Source organism: Mus musculus, chromosome 2 (genome assembly GCF_000001635.26).
Source record: "Mus musculus strain C57BL/6J chromosome 2, GRCm38.p6 C57BL/6J".
NCBI lineage: Eukaryota > Metazoa > Chordata > Mammalia > Rodentia > Muridae > Mus > Mus musculus.
Window position 1 is genome coordinate 70,324,366 of NC_000068.7, and position 18,645 is coordinate 70,343,010.

The following is an 18,645-nucleotide window of genomic DNA, read 5'->3' on the forward strand; positions in this document are numbered from 1 at the left end:
AATGGATGCTGGAAAAACTTACTGTAACCAGGAATTCCTAAATCCTGGTCTGCTGGTCTCTCCTCCATTTTCTCAATGCTTTTCTGGGTAGAACATTCTGGAAGGTGTTTCAGCATGAAGAAACCTGTGGGGAGCTCTGGGCCATAGCTCAGTGGTGGAGTATGTGCTTAGCATGTGCAAGGCTCTGGGTTTCATTGTTAGCACCAAAAAAGTGATTTTTCTTATCAAATGGGTACCAAATGACACCCCTGTCCTAGGTTTAAGAGAGGCACTGAGCTGGCCATCAGGCACCACCACAGGAAGGCCACACTTTAGGAAGCCACTAACCTCCATTTTGGGAAGCAGACAGGGAATAAATGAGAAATAAATTCAGCTGCAGATCAAGTGAGAATGAGAAAAGGAAGATGGTGGAGTGGCTGTCCCTTTGCGCAGAGGATCCTAGAGTAAGACGATGCCTCTCTCCTAAGTCTCCAGTGTTGGTAAAGCAGTTGCCAGGTAGGAATTTCTTTGAGCCTAAAGTTTAACTGGGATAGTGGACCACATTAAGTGCTGACAAATCAAAGTAGGGAATGTTTTCCTGGGCCTGAAATGACTACACTAATTTTGTATGCTAAGCTGAAGGCTAGGAGTATTAATGGGGAGAGAGAGAGAGAGAGAGAGAGAGAGAGAGAGAGAGAGAGAGAGAGAGAGAGAGACTGTTCTTGAAGGTAAGAATTAAGCTTTCCTGTGTTGCTCTTGGTGGTCTTTGCCTGTAGAACCTCCCACAAGGTGGCTGCTGACCTACTGTCACTCCAGGGAGAAAGCACTCTGGCTCCTGGTGCAATCTGCCAATGCACCTTCAGGAGCGATGGCCTGACTTTTGTGTCTTGTATATATGGGTCTTCTCTACCAGGGGCAGTGACAACTCTTGCTCAAGTCCTTAGGAGAGCAGGAGAGTTTACCTAGCCTAGATCCCCCACCAAGAAAGCCTACTAGAATTACATTGCTACCTACTGAGACAGTGATGGATTGTCCACTTGGTGGATCATCAAACACCAGGCTAGACTCTGTCCTCAGCAACGAACTTGTGAACATTAAATCCTGGGAGCATGAAAGAACATGGGCAGACCTGAATTTTTGTTTCAATTTATAAGGGAGAGAGATGGGTGAGACTATTTATTATCCTTTTTTTAAAGATGTATTTATTTATTTTATGTATTCACGTACTTATATGCACTGTAGCTATCTTCAAACATACCAGAAAAGGGCATCAGATCCCATTACAGATGATTGTAAACCACCATGTGGTTGCTGGGAATTGAACTGGGGACCTCTGGAAGAATAGTCAGTGCTCTTAATTATTGAGCCATCTCTCCAACCCCTATTTATTATTCTTAAATGTTTAAATAAGGAGGGAGTTAAAGAATTCAGACTAAGTACAAAATGAATTGAATTCCAGCCCTGGCTCTGCCACATGATGTTGGACAAGTAATTTTAGAATTACATGTATTTCCTTACACATGTGCAGCCAGGTCAGGCCACAGCTCATGTAGCGGTCAGGGGACAACTTGTAGGAGTCATGTGGATCCTAAGGACAGAACTCCGATTGTCCAGCATGGGGGCAGGTGTCTTTACTCACAGATCTATCTCCCTAGCTTCTAGAAAAGTAATTTTTTTTAACCTCAAATTCATCACCTGTAACATGGGAATAATATTGGTTTCTATCATTCAAGACAACTATGCAGATTAAATGAGTTAATTCTTATAAAGGGAGTAGAACGGGGCCAGGGACACAACAATCCGCATGTTTGTGTTTGTTAAGTTGAAATGTCCTGGTTTCTATCCTTAGCTTTTCTCCCTAATCTCTAGTCCCCACCACCTGTCCCTAACAAAACAAGACGGTTCTATGTGCCTGGTCTTTTTCTTCTCTTTCTTCTAGTAATTTCAAATCATGCCACATGTCACCAACCCCCTTTTTAGAAGCTGAGAGAGAAGCTGGGCGTGGTGGTGCATGGGAGGCAGAGGCAGGTGGATTTTCTGAGTTCAAGGCCAGCCTGGTCTACAAAGTGAGTTCCAGGACAGCCTGTGCTATACAGAGAAACCCTGTCTCAAAAAAAAAACAAGACCCCCCCGCCCCCCCAAAAAAAGAAGCTGAGAGGGAATAAGTTACACTCCTAGCCTGGGTATTAGTTTTCTGTGGCAGCCAGAGCAGACTGTCACAAACCCAGTGACTTAAGGCAACAAAACTCTATTCTCTCACAGTTCTGGAGGTTACATATTCAAAACCAAGGTGTCACAAAGTGGCTTTTACTGGAACCTATAAGGCAAAATCCTGCCTGCCCCCATCTGTATGTGTGTGCATGTGTTAGTGTGTTTATGTGTTTGTATGCGTATGCAAATGTGTATCTGTGTGCCTATATATCTGTGTGTGCAAGTGTGTATATGTGTGCATGTGTGTGTATCTGTGTGTGTGCATGTGTGTGTCTATGTATGTGCATGTGTGTATGTGTGTGTGTATCTGTGTGTGTGCATGTGTGTCTCTATGTATGTGCATGTGTGTATGTGTGTGTGTGTACATGTGTATATTGTGTTTATCTGTGTGTGTGCATGTGTGAGCATGTGCATGTGTGTGTACATGTGTGTATCTGTGTGTTTGCATATGTAAGTGTGTACATGTGTGTGCATGTGTGTATCTGTGTGTGCATGTGTGAGTATGTACATGTGTGTGCATGTGTGTGTGTGTTTCATATGCTTGTTAGTGCATTGTGGTCCATGCTTCTCTTTTTGTGCCTTTGCATATGTGTTATTGTTTTTTCTCTTTAAGAGGAATGCACCCTCTGGTCACCACTCAACAACATCTCTGTGTAACCCTTTACACAGCTGTGTCTCCTGGCACTAAAGCCCTTCGAGAGTGCAACACTGTGCTAGCTTTGTTTCCATGACTATGGAAAAAAAATAATCTGATAAAAGCAACCCAAGGGGGAGAAGGTATATTCTAGGTCACAATTCCAGGTTACAGTCTGTCACCTCCGGGAAGTCACACTGCCAAGAGCTTGGCACAGCTGGCCACATCACATCCACCGACAGAAACAGAATGCACGCATGCAGAGCTCAGTTAGCGTCTGCTGCTACCCTAGACAGTTCAGCGCTGAAAACCAGGGAGTGGTGCCCAGTCTCCTCACCTCACTTGGGACAATTAAGACGAACTCAGCAGGACAACCTGATCTAGGCAATCGCTCCTAGATGTTCTTAAGTGACTCCAGGTTGGATCAGGTTAAAACTGGCCATCACAAATACCCTCCTTTAAGCCCTCCACAGTCAAATACCTTCCCGTTTTGTTACAAGATGCTCTAGTAGACCCTGAGCTCAGACTTCCTGGGAAGTGTGCACCGTTCACAGAGCTCAGCCTGATTCAGGACTGTTTTAGGTCATTAAGCCAGAAACACTCAGGTGACCCGTGCCTGCACCGCGGTGGGAGCCTCAGCCATGCTGTCTGCACGGTCCCAGGCTCAGCACTTAGTGAACGTTTGTGTTGTTCAGGTCCATTACTTTATTTCCCATGTGTCACCGGTGTATGTTTCGAACCTGACCCACTCACCCGACACGAGTGTCCTTGCTTCTCTCTTGTTCTCTGCTTTGTGTGTCCATGTCTCCCCTCTCCTCATTTGAGGATCCATTTGCCAGAGAGCTTCCAGGTGACTCCAGCTTGCACCAGGATGCCCTTAAATACTTCACAGCTTGGGGTTCTGCTTTGAACTTGGGGTATTGATGATCTTGACCGCCTCATCTCCTTAGATGGACCGATCCCTCTCCCTGTTCTATAGGCAAAGCTGGGGATGGAGGGGCCGGCTTCATCTAAACTTTATTAGGAATATTTTCTAAGTTTCCTGTTTGGTTTTCATACTTCAAATAACTCTTAGAATCAATATTTTGATGACTGAAGTGTAAATGAATGAGAAACATGGAATGAGTCTTCCCTTGAATTACATGAGGAGAAATTCTGTGAATTTCTATCAGAAAGCAAGGCAGAGTAGCCAGGCACATACTGAGCTCCCGGGGAAGCTGATGCTGCCCTTCCTGGTCATGGCCTTGGCCCTTGCCATCCTTACTGCCTTTCTTTTTTACTTTTGCCTTTGGGGATTGGTATTAAGCTGTTATTGTTCCGTTTTAAAATTAATGTTTTTAAGTAGGTACAAATGATAGCCTGTGACTCTGGCTCTGCACACAGGCAGTTTGGCTAGCTCTTAGTACTCCAGAATTGTATCCAAGAACAAGGTCAAAGTTCATTGTGGAGATTTTCCCCTCCTCCCTCCATTCATCCCTCCTTTCTTTTCTTTCCTATCATGGTGTGTGTGTGTGTGTGTGTGTGTCTGTGTGTCTGTGTGTCTGTGTGTCTGTGTGTCTATGTGTCTGTGTGTCTGTGTCTGTGTGTCTGAGAGTATGAGACAGGATCTCATGTACTCCAGGCTAAATAAGAACTCAGCTATGTGGCTGAAAAAAACGTTAAACTTCTCCCCCTCCTGTTTCTCCCTCCTGAGTACTGGGATGACAGGCACGGGCCCCCATGCTCCTGTGATGCTAATGCTCAACCCCAGAGCTTTATGCTTGCAGGTAAAGTACTCCAACCACCGAGCTACATCCTCAGCCCAGGTTAGGCAGTTTTCCTTCAGAATGAAGAAAAGACATATACCTGTGTCCGGGACAGGCTCTCCTTTCCTTTTCATGCCAATTTCTGCTTTGATGGCCTTTACCCCAGCATGACAAGTGACTTTGAAGAAGGGGAGATGTCTGCTACCCCAACTGGAGGAATTTATCAATCAAGAGAATACAGGTGGCAAGGCAGGGAATCAGTGAACGATTAGTGAATGGACTTCTGAAGGGAGGGCTCCCAGCCGCAGTTCTTCATTTCTGCTCGTGCACGCTCTCTCTCTCCTTCTTTTGTTTTAAATTTCATTTTCACTGGTTATAGCACTTTTTGTGTCATAATAAAAATGTAATAATGTTCCATTAAATTTCTCTCATTATCCTTTTGGCATTTGTGTAGTAGCAATAATAACAACAGCAGATGGTTCTAGCCACAACAAATAACTCAAAGAATTACATTTGTTCCTCGCAGTGAGATTCATTTTGAAGGGCGGAAGCTAGCAATCTAAAGCAGGAGCAGTTCACCCCCCACCCTCGCCCCCAACAGACGCGAGGAAAGTAAATGAATCTGTACTTCTGTCTTCTCTCTCTCTCTCTCTCTCGCTTTCTTTTCTATTTCTGTCATGTTGTGTGTCTCGACAGCTTTTTGGTTTGCTTTTTTTTTTTTTTTTTTTGAGACTGGGTCTCACTATGTAGCCCTGGCTGTCCTGGAACTCACTCTATAGACCAGGCTGGCCTTGAACTCATAGAGATCTACTTGCCTTTGCCTCCTTAGTGTTGGGATTAAAGGTGTGCACCACCACGCCTGGTATCACAACAGTTTTCAACTTAGGCATCTACCTTAACACAGTGCAATGGCCACATCAAAAGGTTGTCTTTGTTGGCCATATTTTGGTTTGGTTGTTTCTAGACTTTTCTAAAATGAGAATAGTAAATAGGCGTAGAGTCTCTTCCCTTCCCTAGCGGTTTGGCAGTAATGACTAGGAACTATGGTTTTTAGCCCTGGATACATATTAATGTTATCTGGGAGTCTCTTGTGAGTTGATGCCAGTCTCAATCCAAGTTCAGCTGTAGAATCTCTTGAGGGAGGGATCAGGCCTGATAAAAGTCCCTGTGTGGTTCTGATGCAACTCCAGCTTTAAGACCCATTGTCTGGAAACAGTGCATTACACCTCAACAAAGAGAACCTGATCAAAACAGCTCGCTGGCCCACACATCCCTCAAAGTGGCCTCCTGGTGCTGTTCTGCTGTTTGGGGACCCACACTCTGAGAACGTGAGTGTGGTGGTGAAAATCTTGAAGCAGTAGTGAGGTTTAGTGGAAAAGGAAGTCATGAGTGGTTAGTCATGGATGCCACCGTCACCGGAAGGAAGGACTGTATTTGTTGCTCCCTTTGTTAAGAAACGTATCAGGTAACTGCCTTCCACAACACTGTGGAAATGGACCACCTCCAGAAAGATTGCATCTTTACAGCTCATATTACCCATATAATCTGACAGCCAGAACCCGGAGTCGCTCAGCTACATCAAGCACCGTGCTCCTCCAGCTATCACGTGGTGCTCCTGCTGGGGCCTGGGATCTCTACTCACTGTCTATATGTAATACCAGAGAGTAGCTTGTGCTCCTGTAAGCTATTTTATCTGATCTGTAGGCTGGGAGCTAACACTGAGCACGACCTATAGTCCCAGAGCACGCTTGATTTAGTGGCAATACCCTAGAGGTCTGCAGATGGCCGGAGGAGGCGTCATGACCAGGATAAAGGAGACGCAGAGCACACACCAGCAACAGAAGCCCTGCTGCTTCCGGCCTTGCCCTTTGACTACTCTGTGGTGGTTTTCTTTCAGTTCTCCAAACCACTCCTGATCAGAAATACTGTCCAGATTCAGGAGGAGAGTCCAACAGAGGTCATGAAGAGACGTCAAGGAACTGCCCCGCTGAAGCCGACACAGATGGGTAAGTCAGGGCTTCTCCTCTCCCCTTTCTTCCTCCCTCTCCCTCTCTCCCTTCTTCCCTCCTTCTCTTCCCCTCCCTTTCTCTCTCTCTCTTTCTTTCTAATAGTGTCTCATGTAGGCCAGACTGACCTCAAATTCAGAATGTAGTCAGGATGCCCTTGAACTTCTGATGCTTTTGACTTTGACTCCATTGTTGGAGGATTATAAGTACACACCACCACCTGTGGTTATGCAGTGCAGGGGTAAAAACCAGAGCTTCCAGCTTATTAGACAGGCGCTCTACCAACCGAGCTACATCCCCATCCAGACAGGCGAGTCTCACCACAGGAGCTCTTTTGTGGACCACAGAATATTTCTACCAGTGTGTAAATACTGTAAATTGGAAAGGGTGGAGCCTGAACATGTTTCCCTCAGAATCTCTCATCTTAGAAGTCACCATTCTATTGACAGAAGTCTTCGTTTCATAAGGACAACCTGAACGCAATCTTAACTTTTAGGAAATTATCTAATTCTATGTATCTATTTTTAAGTGTGTGGGTGTTTCACAGGCATGCATCTGTGCCCCATGTATTTGCAGTGCCCATGGAAGCCATAAGAGGGCAACACTTGCCCAGAACAGGAGTCATAGGTGGTTTGTCAGCTGCTGTGCAGGTGCTGGGAATCAAACCCAGGTCCTCCAGGAAGAGAGCAACCAGTGCTCTTAACCACTGAGCTATCATTCCAACTGCCAATCTTCTTGAGCTCTAATGGTAGTAAAACCTTTAATTGATCCCTTTGAGTTAAAATAGTCCTTTTCAATCTGGGGCAACACAGTATCAACATTATGGGACAGTTGGCAATGACCAAAGACACTTTTGGTTGTCACAGTTCAGAGGGCATGCCTCTACTAGGTTCTACTGGAAACATAGTGGGTCAGAGCCAGCAATATTGTTATGTAGCCTCCTAAAACTAGCACAGCCTCTCGAAGGATTGTCCAACAACAACGACAAATGCCAATAACCCCAAAGTTGAGAAATCCTAGACACGGGCAAAAGCAAAAATGAATGAAACTTCCTGCTACCCACACATTGTCAAATGTAACTCAGGAAGACTGCAGCAGGACCCGGCCATTTGCCAAAGCGTACTGTTTCAGCGGACACCCGCACTAATCAGCTCAGAAGGGATTGTGACTCTGGGTAAATGGGCTCAGGCCAGCCCAGTCCAGCTAGCTGTGAAACACAGTCCTAGAGAACCCAGGATCACTCAGACCTGCTCTTCAAGGCCGACTTCTAACTTTCCTGTCAGCAGAAGCTCACAGGATGCATCACATAAGGTTACCAGGAGGAGGACACAGCTAAAGGCAGGAGGGCACAATTCAAAAGGAAAGAACCAAATAGAAGGAAGCTTTAAAAAAAAATAAAGTTGATAAAACAAACTGAAGTTTTGGTCTGGAAAAAAAAAAAGCTAACATGCAGTTCCCTTGGATGAGGAAAGAAGGAGAGAGAGGCAGGAGGAGTTTGTAGAAAGAGCCAGACACGGCAAGAAAGAGCACAGAGGGTGAGGACCGCAGAGAAGTATGAGGCCATCTCTCCAGCCCCATCCAGTGCTCAGCACTGGGTCGGCCTCCTCTGTATCACCCCATTACAGACAAGGAAGCTGAGCCCTGGATGTGTAAGTGTGCTGGGTTAGTACACATCAGGTCTGGGTTTGATCTCCCGGCACTAGAAAACAATTAAACAGAAGTGGTTAATTAATGAAGAGAAAGGAAAATGAATTTCTAGATTAGCTTTGTCAGATTTCCTATTGACTGCCCTCCGTCAGCTGGTGTGGATCGTCCAGTGTTGTGCAGAGCTAGGGGGCAGGTCTGAGGTCTGAGTCTAGAACCTCTGTCTCCGGTAGCAGCAATAGCTAATACTTATTTATCGTTAATGTCTTCCTGGCCAAATGGTTTGCAGACAGTAACCTGCTGAAGCAATAGAAGAGCGGCACATTCTAGCATTTCCAACATTGAGAGATTATAAATTATGGGCAGTGTTGCTTATAACAGTCAGAATTTGAACACAGGCCCTCTACTCCAGCATCCACACATTCAGCTCGTAAACTCTACTGCCTCCCAAGGCTCCAGATGCCAAGAGATTCCTCCAGGGCTCTTTCTGTTCTATCCATATTGTGTCTTTACTTGTCATGGCTTAAATCTTGAGTCACAACCAGCTAGGGAATATATCATGATCGGCATAAAACTTTCACTCTTGGATCCTAGTCTGCAGCTCCATGGGAAAGCGGCTCCCGCCCTGTGTGATGAGGTGGGTCAGTTTAGCAGGAAAGAAGGCAGACTTGCCTGCGAGAGGGAGTTAGTACATGTAATGTGGCATCTGGGCTCCGTTTTCTGTGTGAACCAGTGATGGTGAACTGTGAATGAGAAAATTAAAAGTATCTCTGGGTTGTGAGTCTTGCTCAAATGATGGGGACCCGCTCATCATAACACTGGAATTTAATCTGATTTAATCTCTTGATTTAATCTGACCTGTCTATGGCAAAACTCCTGAGGCTTTTTATGTGCCATTTCCCACCACAGCCAGCCAGTTAGGTAAGAGGGACCCATAGGAAGGAGGCAAGGGCTCAGACGTGGAGAGAGGATGCAGCCAGTTCTGCAGGGCAGCTGTAATACACCCCCCAGAGAAACTGCTTCAGGATGGACACTTCAGCGTGGCTGGAACCTTCATGATTCAGGCAGCTAGAGGAGAGCTGGCACCTCACAAGAGGGGAAGATGGGCACATGTTTCTTCTGGGTGTCACCCTCATAGCTCCGGGGCTGTGAGCCAACTGGGCTGACCTCAAGATTCACGAGAGCCTTACAGTCACAAGGGCCAACTGTGGGCCAGATTTTCATCTGGCCTGTGAAGTACAGATTGCCTCATCGCTGGACAAATACTCTGGGTGGAAGGCCATTGTGGGAATACGTGGCAGTGCCAAGCACTGAAGAGGATAAATCCTCCAGCGTATTTCCCAACACAGTGGCCTGGCTGTTGTATTCACCTATAGAGAAGAGGGGAAATGACAGCATGGGGAGAAAGGAGGAAGAAATAGTAGTTTCCTATGATATGGTAGACACTGTCTACATGTACGTTCTTATTTTTAAATTAATCTACTTACTTTATGTGTATGAGTGTCTTCATACACACCAGAAGAGGGCATCAGATCCCTTTACAAATGGTTGTGAGCCACCATGTGGTTGTTGGGAATTGAACTCAGGACCTCTGGAAGAACAGCTGGTGTTCTTCACCGCTGAGCTATCTCTCCAGCCCTGGATGTTACCTTGAGTTTGGAGCAAGAATGAGTTTTGGGAGCAGCCCTAGGTTCGGATATTAGTTCAGCCACTTAGAGGCTTTATTACAGTTGCCACGATCCTTCTGTTCTCTGAACTTTAGAATTCTAGACTATGGAAGGGAAGGCAGCTAAGATGGCTTGAGAAAATCGCCATGAAGGGGTGAGCACAGTGCTAGACATAGCGATGAGGGCGGCTGAGTTGTTGGTCACGGTGACAGACATATTAGCAGTCATGGTAGTGATATTCGCATTTAAAGCTGATGTAGGAAGGACAAGACCCCTCTGGTTCAGCTATAGAATTATAGTCCAAGATAAATATTGAGATTTCCCAAACTTGAGGATCTATTACAGATGTTTACTCTCAACTTTAACCTGAAAGCCAAACTTCATCTGTGTTTCTGGTTCCGTTCTCAGGGGTAAATCCCAGGTTGACTTCAGACTCTGGACTCACTCTTGTCATTAGGGCTAGGACACTGCTAGCACACATTCCCACACATAACCTTCGCAGCCATGTCATTAGGGTCTTCTTAGACTCCTGAGATGTTTACGCTGTTAATTGGTCACATTTATTTCCCAAACCTTTGAGGCTAGGAAGCTTATCAGCAGCTGACGGAGCTTCAAGGAGAAATCTGCTTTGCATTATATTTTTCCTTGTGGATTTGCTTATGGCTGTACATAAATATTTATCGGAACTATTTCAACAAACCCTAAATCATCAGCGATCCTTCTGCAAAGGACCCTTTTAGAAGATTTGTGTACGTCAAGAATGTCAGCAATCTCTTTATAGTACTGGATTCCAAGGACCAGAGGCCCTTCGCAGACATTTGAAACTGTTGGGAGCTTTTCAACATGTCTTTTACTTCCCCATTTCTGTGTGTCTCTTCATGCTAATCCTTCTGGAGAGGATTACCCTGCCCGGACTTTCTTTACCTGTTGATGTTTCCCCATCCTTCAAAGCCTCAAAGCCTGTGGCCCCTCCTCCAGGGCTGAGAGCAGAAGAGTGTTCCAGACAGGAGGATGTGTAGGAACTACTCTGGGGACAGCGAGGAGCTCAGCAGAAGAAGGCCAAGAATGGGCGGGAGTCGGGTGAAGAAACAGAACTATTCCAACACAGACAGATGGGGGCCTGGTTTCGGGAGACCTCCTACCCGAGCAACAGCGGCCACAAAATGGGAATCCTCTATGGACCCAGGACCTATGATTGGTGTTATGTGTTGGAGCAGAGTCAAGTCTGTCTTCCCTATTTCCCTGCCTGCTGGCCTGCTCATCCTTGCTTAGCCAGGCTGGCATCCACATGGGATGCTACCCTCTGGGTTCTGGGGCCTCAGTCCGTTAAGGGAGACAATTCAGGCTATTGACTCTGGAGCTAGGTCTGTGTCCAGCTGTGTCCATGACCTTAGACAAGAATGGCTTTTTAAAAAATAATTCCACCTACCCAATATGGCTGATGTGCTAATAACCACCCAGCACGCCGTAGGTTAAAGTATTAGCTGTTGTCTCTCTAACACCAGAGATGACACTGGTGTTTCTGCTTCACCCACAGAACCTAGAACTTAGGCTCTTTGTCCACAACAGGCATTAAGTAGTTGATAAGTGACTATGTTTTCATGCTTCTTGGTTCTCTAAGGTTTGACGTCAGCATGCCAATTAGCTTTTCCTACAGCAAAGAGCTGATGTTCTCCAAAAGCCATCGGTACTGATGACATAAGGAGATGCCATTAAAATCATGCCACTTCTCAGAGACCCACCATGTAACCTAAAAAACAAACCCACATTTAGAAGGATATTTAGATAGGGGTGGGTGGTTTGTTCTAGCAGTTCAGTGGTTAGCAGGCAGTCTGTCTGTGATTCATTTCTCAAGGTCAAGTCAGTCTCTAGTGATTAGGACAGAGGAAGTTGGGGTGTATATTTGACAGGATCGTGAGCTTTTCTGATCTGATCCCCACACCTTCCTGCCTTAAAGTCAAAACTTTGTATTTAGTACCTCATATAAGATGGACTGTTTTCTAAGAATCGGTTTTCAATGTTCCAATCCACTTTATATATGTTGAAGTCCCAATACCATCCCACCCAGGCCTTCTATGTGGATGGAGTCTGGTGGATGGGAACTTTTGTGGTTAAGTTAGTCTGCCCTAAATTGCTCTCTATCAGCAAAGTTTCTCTGCAACGCTGGATTCTCTGTTTCCCAAGAAAAGTTGCGTTTCAATACAGTCAGTCACATTCAACTCTGGATAACAAGCTTCTAAAGCCGCTCTCCTTTTGTATGAAAAGACTCCACTATTTCTCAAGAAATCGGTCTCTCAAGTGCATGCCTGAGTGCTCCCCCCCCTCATCCTTCCTCTCTTCTCATATAATTAACACCTATGTCTCTAAAGTTATAGTCCTACACTAAAAGGCAATTGCAATGATGATAAAATGTGGTTGGTTCTGGCTGCTTCTCAGCTCCTCCTCTGCGTTCTTTGCGGGTTCGCAAGTCTGGCAGTCCAGCACTTGGCTCTTTTGTCTGCCTTGAGACCCTCACCACACGCAGCCTGGGGATGGAGCTCTGCCAAAACACATGTCAGGTCCATTTTGAAGAACTTAAGAAAAGATACCCAAGTATGAGCTGTAACAAGAAATAATATTTTCCCTTCATATAAAAATGATCTCTCTGTGTATGCGTCCCACCACGTATTAAACATTTCCTAAACTTTACTTCATTTTCTTCTCCAAGTTAGAAGGAAATAACTATCAGTGTTTAGTCCCAAACTCATTTTGTGACTCCCGGCAGCTGACCCTCAGCCTGTCAGAACACAGATCTAATCAAGACAGTTTGCACCTGCATTGTCCCAAGCAAGTGTTGGCCGTGAAAGTTGTTGAAGGCAGTGAAGTCGCTGCCGCCTCTCTGCATCTTAGTGACTGCCTAGACTTCAGAACCAACAGAGTGGCCTAGGTTTGTTCTTTTTATCTGAATGGTTGCCGTGGGGGAAGAGAGAGATGGAGAACTTTGGAGAAACAGAGATTGCGTGAGTGCTGCGATTGGGAAATTAGATAATAAACAGCCCCCGACAGAAGAATTCTAGTGGCCAAGATCAACACAGTCTAGTTGTGGGCAGGAGTAGCCTTCCTGCCTGCCCCTCCCCAGAGAGCCCTTTGTGTCAACAAGCACAGCCAGCCTCCTGGCTGCCTCCCAGGCCTCAGAGAGGGGCTATCATTTTTGTTTGCTTTGCAAATATCTTAATGGGAAGTGGTTCAACACCACCTATGGGTTAATCTGAGGGCTTCTGCCTGGCAGCTGTTGGCTCTGAGAGCCACATGGCTGCTCTCCGGTGGAGGGAGCCGGGCTGGCGGTCACTAATCCGTGCCAGGTTGAGGTCTCTTCTTTGCCTACTGGATTTACAGACGGGCAGGAAGCACCTTGTTGCCTTTTATTTTTAGTGTTCCTCCTGGGAGGGTGAGAGGCTGCTCTTGTCAGATCCAACTGCACTTTCTCTTGAAGGCAGGGTAGCTGGAGTTATTTTCCCCATTGGAAAGCCACCTCAGTTTCCTAGGCTCATGCTTGCAGAATCTGAGGTTTATATTAAGTGTGGTGATGGTGGAGGTGGTATTTTGGGAGGAGCTGGTGGCCGCACACAGGGAGGATGCGAGGAGACCCCAGGGATGGGTCTTCATCTGGAATCTAAAGAACTGGAGAGCCGTGGGGCGGCTGTAGAATCTCACTCGGCTGCTCTGTCAGATCTGAGAAATACCAACAAGGCTATTGTGCATCAAGAGAGGCCAAGCATGCTTCCAGAGTGACGCAGCCAAGTCAAACCTCTCTAGATCTGTGGCTTCTGACAGTGACACAGACCTTTTCCTTCTCTGTGCCTCCCTTGCTGGGTTCCGCACAGGGTGGGATGGTTCCCGTGAGGGGTAGAGAAGTCCGTGGAGTCATACTGATTTGGAGACAGCTTCCAGATGCTGTGTCTGTAAACATACAGAAAGATCAGATCCCTCTGTGGGTGAGCTGCCTGCTGGGATACTGCACTTCCGCTTGCAAAGTCTTGTTCTTTTCTGGGGTTTTCACACACACTCGAGGGGTCACTGCAGGCAATGGAATCCCAGAGACCACTCTCACAACCTTCTGACAGTAAAACTTCCTGAACCCACTCATTTGCTCAGGGCCTCAGTTTCCCCATACTTGCATGGAAGAGCAATTGGTGGGATAGCTTCCTCCCCAAGTCATGAAAAGTAAATGAGATAACACACACTGTGTGTGCATGTGTGTGTGTGTGTGTGTGTGTGCCTGTGTGTATGTGTGTGCACACATGTGTGTATCTGTGTGTGTGCGTGTATGTGTATATATATATATATATATACACACACAGATACACACATGTGTACATATATAAACACATATATACACATACATACACACACACATATATATATACAGACACACACACATATATACACACACAAAAATATATATAGCCTCATCTGACACATGAAACCACTCATGCCTAAGAATAGTCCCTGGCAACATAATTCTTCCTCTATGGAAGTCTTGATAGCATAGTTCAGTGTTGGTACCTCAGGTCCTTTAATATTAAGCCAGTGCTAAATTCAGGATAGTTTGAACATCAAGATAAAGTATAATGAAAAAAAAAAAAAGAAAAAGAAAAAACCCATTGGGTTAGGTAAAAGAATTCAGAAATCCACATTAATAGAAGGGGAAAATGGCAGAGAAGGTGGAAGGAAATTCTTCATTGCAATTATAATGTGAAATAATAAATGTAGATTTGGTGATTGAAAATCAACATTTTTCAAGTATGGAAACAATCACTGCTCTAGGCAAGCATCATGAACGAGTGCCCAAAGCAGAAGGTGAGAGACGAGGGAATAACAAGCTATTTTCATAATGTCAGAATAAATCCCCACAAGAAAGCTGTAGAAGGACACAGAGGAACCTTGCAGAAGCCACTGTGACCAAATGACAGCATCACAGAGATGGAGCCACCAGACCGCACGCAACCCTCAGAACAGCACCTTGTCTGCGGATTTCCTGCCAAATGAGCATGACCTGGATTTAATCCTGAGGAAACAGCAGACAGACCCCAACAGAGGAGTCTGTTGGAAGATAACTGGCCAGTAGGCTACAAAACGAAACAGAGGGGATGGCTGAGGCGCTTTCCCAGCTGGAAGGAGACATAAGAGAATGTGACCACCACCCCCATCCCCACCCCCCCACCCCCAATCCTGGGTTTCTTCTGCTACAGAAGTTGCCCCTGGCATCTTTTGCAAAAATCAGAACACCGTGGAGTGAGTCATAGAGTCTTGCTACTAATCTTAATTTTCCGATTTTAGACACTGCACTCTGGTAAGAGAACACCCTTCCTTTTGAGAACCGGATACTTCGGTACTTAGGAGATAAAGGATGTCAGATGTCTCCAGAGTTCAGAGAAGGTTCCTGCGTTTGTGTGTCAGTGCTCCTGACTACAGCCCTGTGAAAGACAAAGACAAAGCAATAGGTGTGCTGCCATGCTCAGAAATTCCTGCATCTCTTGTGGAACTTTGAAATGCGGTTAATACAAAAAGTTACAATGAAAGCCCAAGGCAGTTCCCCAGCCTTCTCCCCAACTCTCCTGCCTAGTTCTCTGCAGATCACAATCCTTTCCATCACTCCTGCTGAACTTCAGTAAATATCTATCTAGTGCCATCGGTTTGGGGTTTTGGTTGTTTAGGTTTTTTGTTTGTTTGTTTGGTTTGGTTTGGTTTGGTTTTAGACTGAATCTTTCTATATGGCACTGACTAGTCTGGAACTCACTATGTAAACAAGGCTAGCCTCAGACTCATAGAGATCTGCTTGCCTCTGCCTTCCAGGTGCTGGGATGAAAGGCGTGTGGCACCATACGTGGTGCTAATTCAGTTTTTAAGGTGCTAACACTATGACTCTACATAGGTCAACCCATAAGCCATTTCAAAACCCGACCACGGCCACGCTGAGTGAGGAGACCTGTGGCTGTAGGCCTAGCTACTCAAGGGGCGGAGCCAGGGATGTTTCCTGTGCCTAGTAGTTCAAGACCGGACTGAACAACCAAGTGGAAGTCCGTCAGAAGACAAAACCTACTCAAAGGACAAAGCAGAGGTGAAACAAAAGAAGCCGCTTGGAGGCCTTGTCATTGCTTCCCTTTGGACATTCATTATGATCCCCAATGTAATGGTGGCACGCTAGTCCGGTAACAAAACAATGCTGCAGACAGAGAGCGCAGGCAGGCTCTGTGGCAGCCAGATCTGGTTTCCATCTGGTTCTGACCAGTTCTGTTTATTCAGATAGCCCAGTTCCCTCCCTCTGGTCTGTGAAATGGGGGACGTGAATCATTTGCTGGAGTTCCAGAATGAATGAAGCAACCAAGACCTCAGTTCTCTCCGGGCATCCAGGAGGCTGCTGCTGCTGCTGCTGCTGCTGCTGCTGCTGCTGCTGCTGCTGCTACTGCGGTCGCACTGCTGCAGTTTTCCGGTGACATCACACCGGCCCGCCCCTGAACTCCAGTGCTGTGTGAAGACTTGCTCTGCTATTCTGTCAGGCTGCGACCCTCAGACAGTGCTGCATACACATTGAGATCGCAGAGCCCCCTGACCCTGCTTCCATTCCAGTCCTTTTCTCCGCTGGAGGCTGGGACGCTAATGGTCCAAGACAGCTTTCCGAGTGGCTGTCCAATAAGGCGTCGTTTTCATCAGAAGGAAGAAAACCTTTCTGTTCCCACCTTAGGCTTTTATAGCGACAGCTGTCTGCAGTAACATAGTGCAGACCAGGGAGGAAAGGAAAGAAACAAGAACCCAAGAGCTGACAAATTAACACGGTAGGATCCCAGTTGGAGAAAAACAATGGGGTGAACAAATATGACCATCCTTAAAAGCCTAGTAGGGTTCGGGAAATTAGCATAAGTTCACAAACCTAACTGGTACTGACTTATATGAGACATTTATTAGCTCCTGGAGCCCTTCAGATAAATCAGTCCTTGAGCGGTGTTCTAAAACAGAAACCTACGTCTACTTAAGAGCAATCACATATCCACATATTTAAGTGGGATTTGCATAACTAACTCCTTTGGCAGCAATACTCACTCGAGAGAGATGTAAGATGTGTGTTTCAATATTTTTATAAAAAGTGCTGAGTATCCAAAACAAATGAGAAAAACCAACCAAAAGCCAAGCTGTGAGACGCAAGCATATGGGGTCCCTGTTGCCCAGCTGTACCCTGTTAAGGTCCTTCTTCTTCTAGTCTGCCCTTCATAGTCCCATGATATCATATATTAAAGCTCATGATGATGTTTTCCTCTTTATAAATGTAAGGAAAATATCAAGGTACCTATTTCTGACAAAAACATGTGAAGATTAAAAAGACTGATAACATCTAGTGTTGGAGATACAATGGAAAAATGGACCTTCCATACATCTGTGGCTAGATGTTAAGCTTTGTTACTTTTTAGGGGAGAAACTGATGATGTAATTTAAACCCTTGGAATAGAAAAAGGATTTTCTCACTCTTAGGCCCAACAACTTCACACCAAATATTTATCCCAGGGAACTAAATGAATTGGAACTCAGAGCCATGCCCATTGAGTACTCAATGGTCCCTCATTCGTAATGTGAGAGATGGACACCATTTAAATGTTTACAAATGTGTTATTACTCAATTCATTTGTATTAATCACTCAGTGCAAAACTGCACAGCACAAGCTGAGTATTTAAAATACATTATATAGTCACGTATGCTAATCATTCAATGAAACACTATACAACCATAAATATGATGGTATTATACAGTTATATAAATATATGCTCAGGATCATAAGAGGAACTCTAAAATGCTGGTATGTCACTTCACATAACAGTCATGAGCCACTAGTTTTTAAAATACATATTAAATGTGTAGAAAAGTATCTGAAAAGCTATACATCTGGATGCTAATTTTAGCTCGCTGTGAAGATTATCCCCACCTGTGTCATCTTCTCCCTTGGTGCATGCATAGGAGAGAGTACCAGTGGGGTATGTGTCACTTTTCATCACAAAAATAGTCTTGATCAGAAAAAAGGAAGAAATTGGAAATATTTTGCTGCAAGGTCTTCTAGTCATTTATTTTGGTGAGGAAAGAAGACAGACATTGATACATTTTCATAGATTAGCAATTGTTGAGATTCAGATGCCTGGAGACTCATAACCTGTCTCTCAGCTAACAAATAGTGCCAGAACTGGTAGACACTCCAGTTAGTAGAGCTGAAAGTTCACAAGGCAAGGGGATTCTGGTAGTAGTCACTCTGCTTATCGCTGCGACAAGCTCTTAAAGGAGGAAGGGTTTACCCTGGCTTTCTGTCTGAAGATGCAGTCCACCACAGCAGAGATGCAATGGGGTAGAAAGGGGGACGCTGGCACCCAGCAGGCTTTTTCCTTTCACCCCTTTGCTTGTTCAGTCTGGAACCCATGGAATAGTGCCTCCCACACTCAGGGCAAGTCTTCTCCCCTCAGCTAATCATCGTTGGAAAAGTTCCCCTAGCACACACCCATTAATGAGGTACCTCCTTAATTCAATTGACCATGGAAGTTAACCTGGTCATGGTGCCTACTGACTTTGTGCTTCTCCCTTGATCAGACTCCAGGACAGTTTCCTCTGCAGCTTAGGCACAGACCCTTAGCTCATCTGAATGTGAACCAGGCAAATCATCTGCAGAGCCATGTTTTCATAACCTTTGTATTCGGTATCGAAGAGAAAGGAGGGCTGCAGTTTCACCTAGAGTGGAAAAGGC

At 45.5% G+C, this 18,645-nt stretch overlaps 1 protein-coding gene across 11 annotated transcripts in view; it reads left to right on the forward strand.

Moving 5' to 3' along the window:
* The window catches only part of Myo3b (myosin IIIB), a 390,070-nt gene that overhangs the window by 285,240 nt on the left and 86,185 nt on the right, over nucleotides 1–18,645 (forward strand). For all 11 annotated transcript variants that reach the window (NM_177376.4, XM_017319039.1, XM_006499745.4 and 8 more), the window contains one exon: nucleotides 6,467–6,575. In NM_177376.4, the coding sequence (NP_796350.2) occupies nucleotides 6,467–6,575 (109 nt within the window). The remainder of the gene's footprint in view (nucleotides 1–6,466; nucleotides 6,576–18,645) is intronic.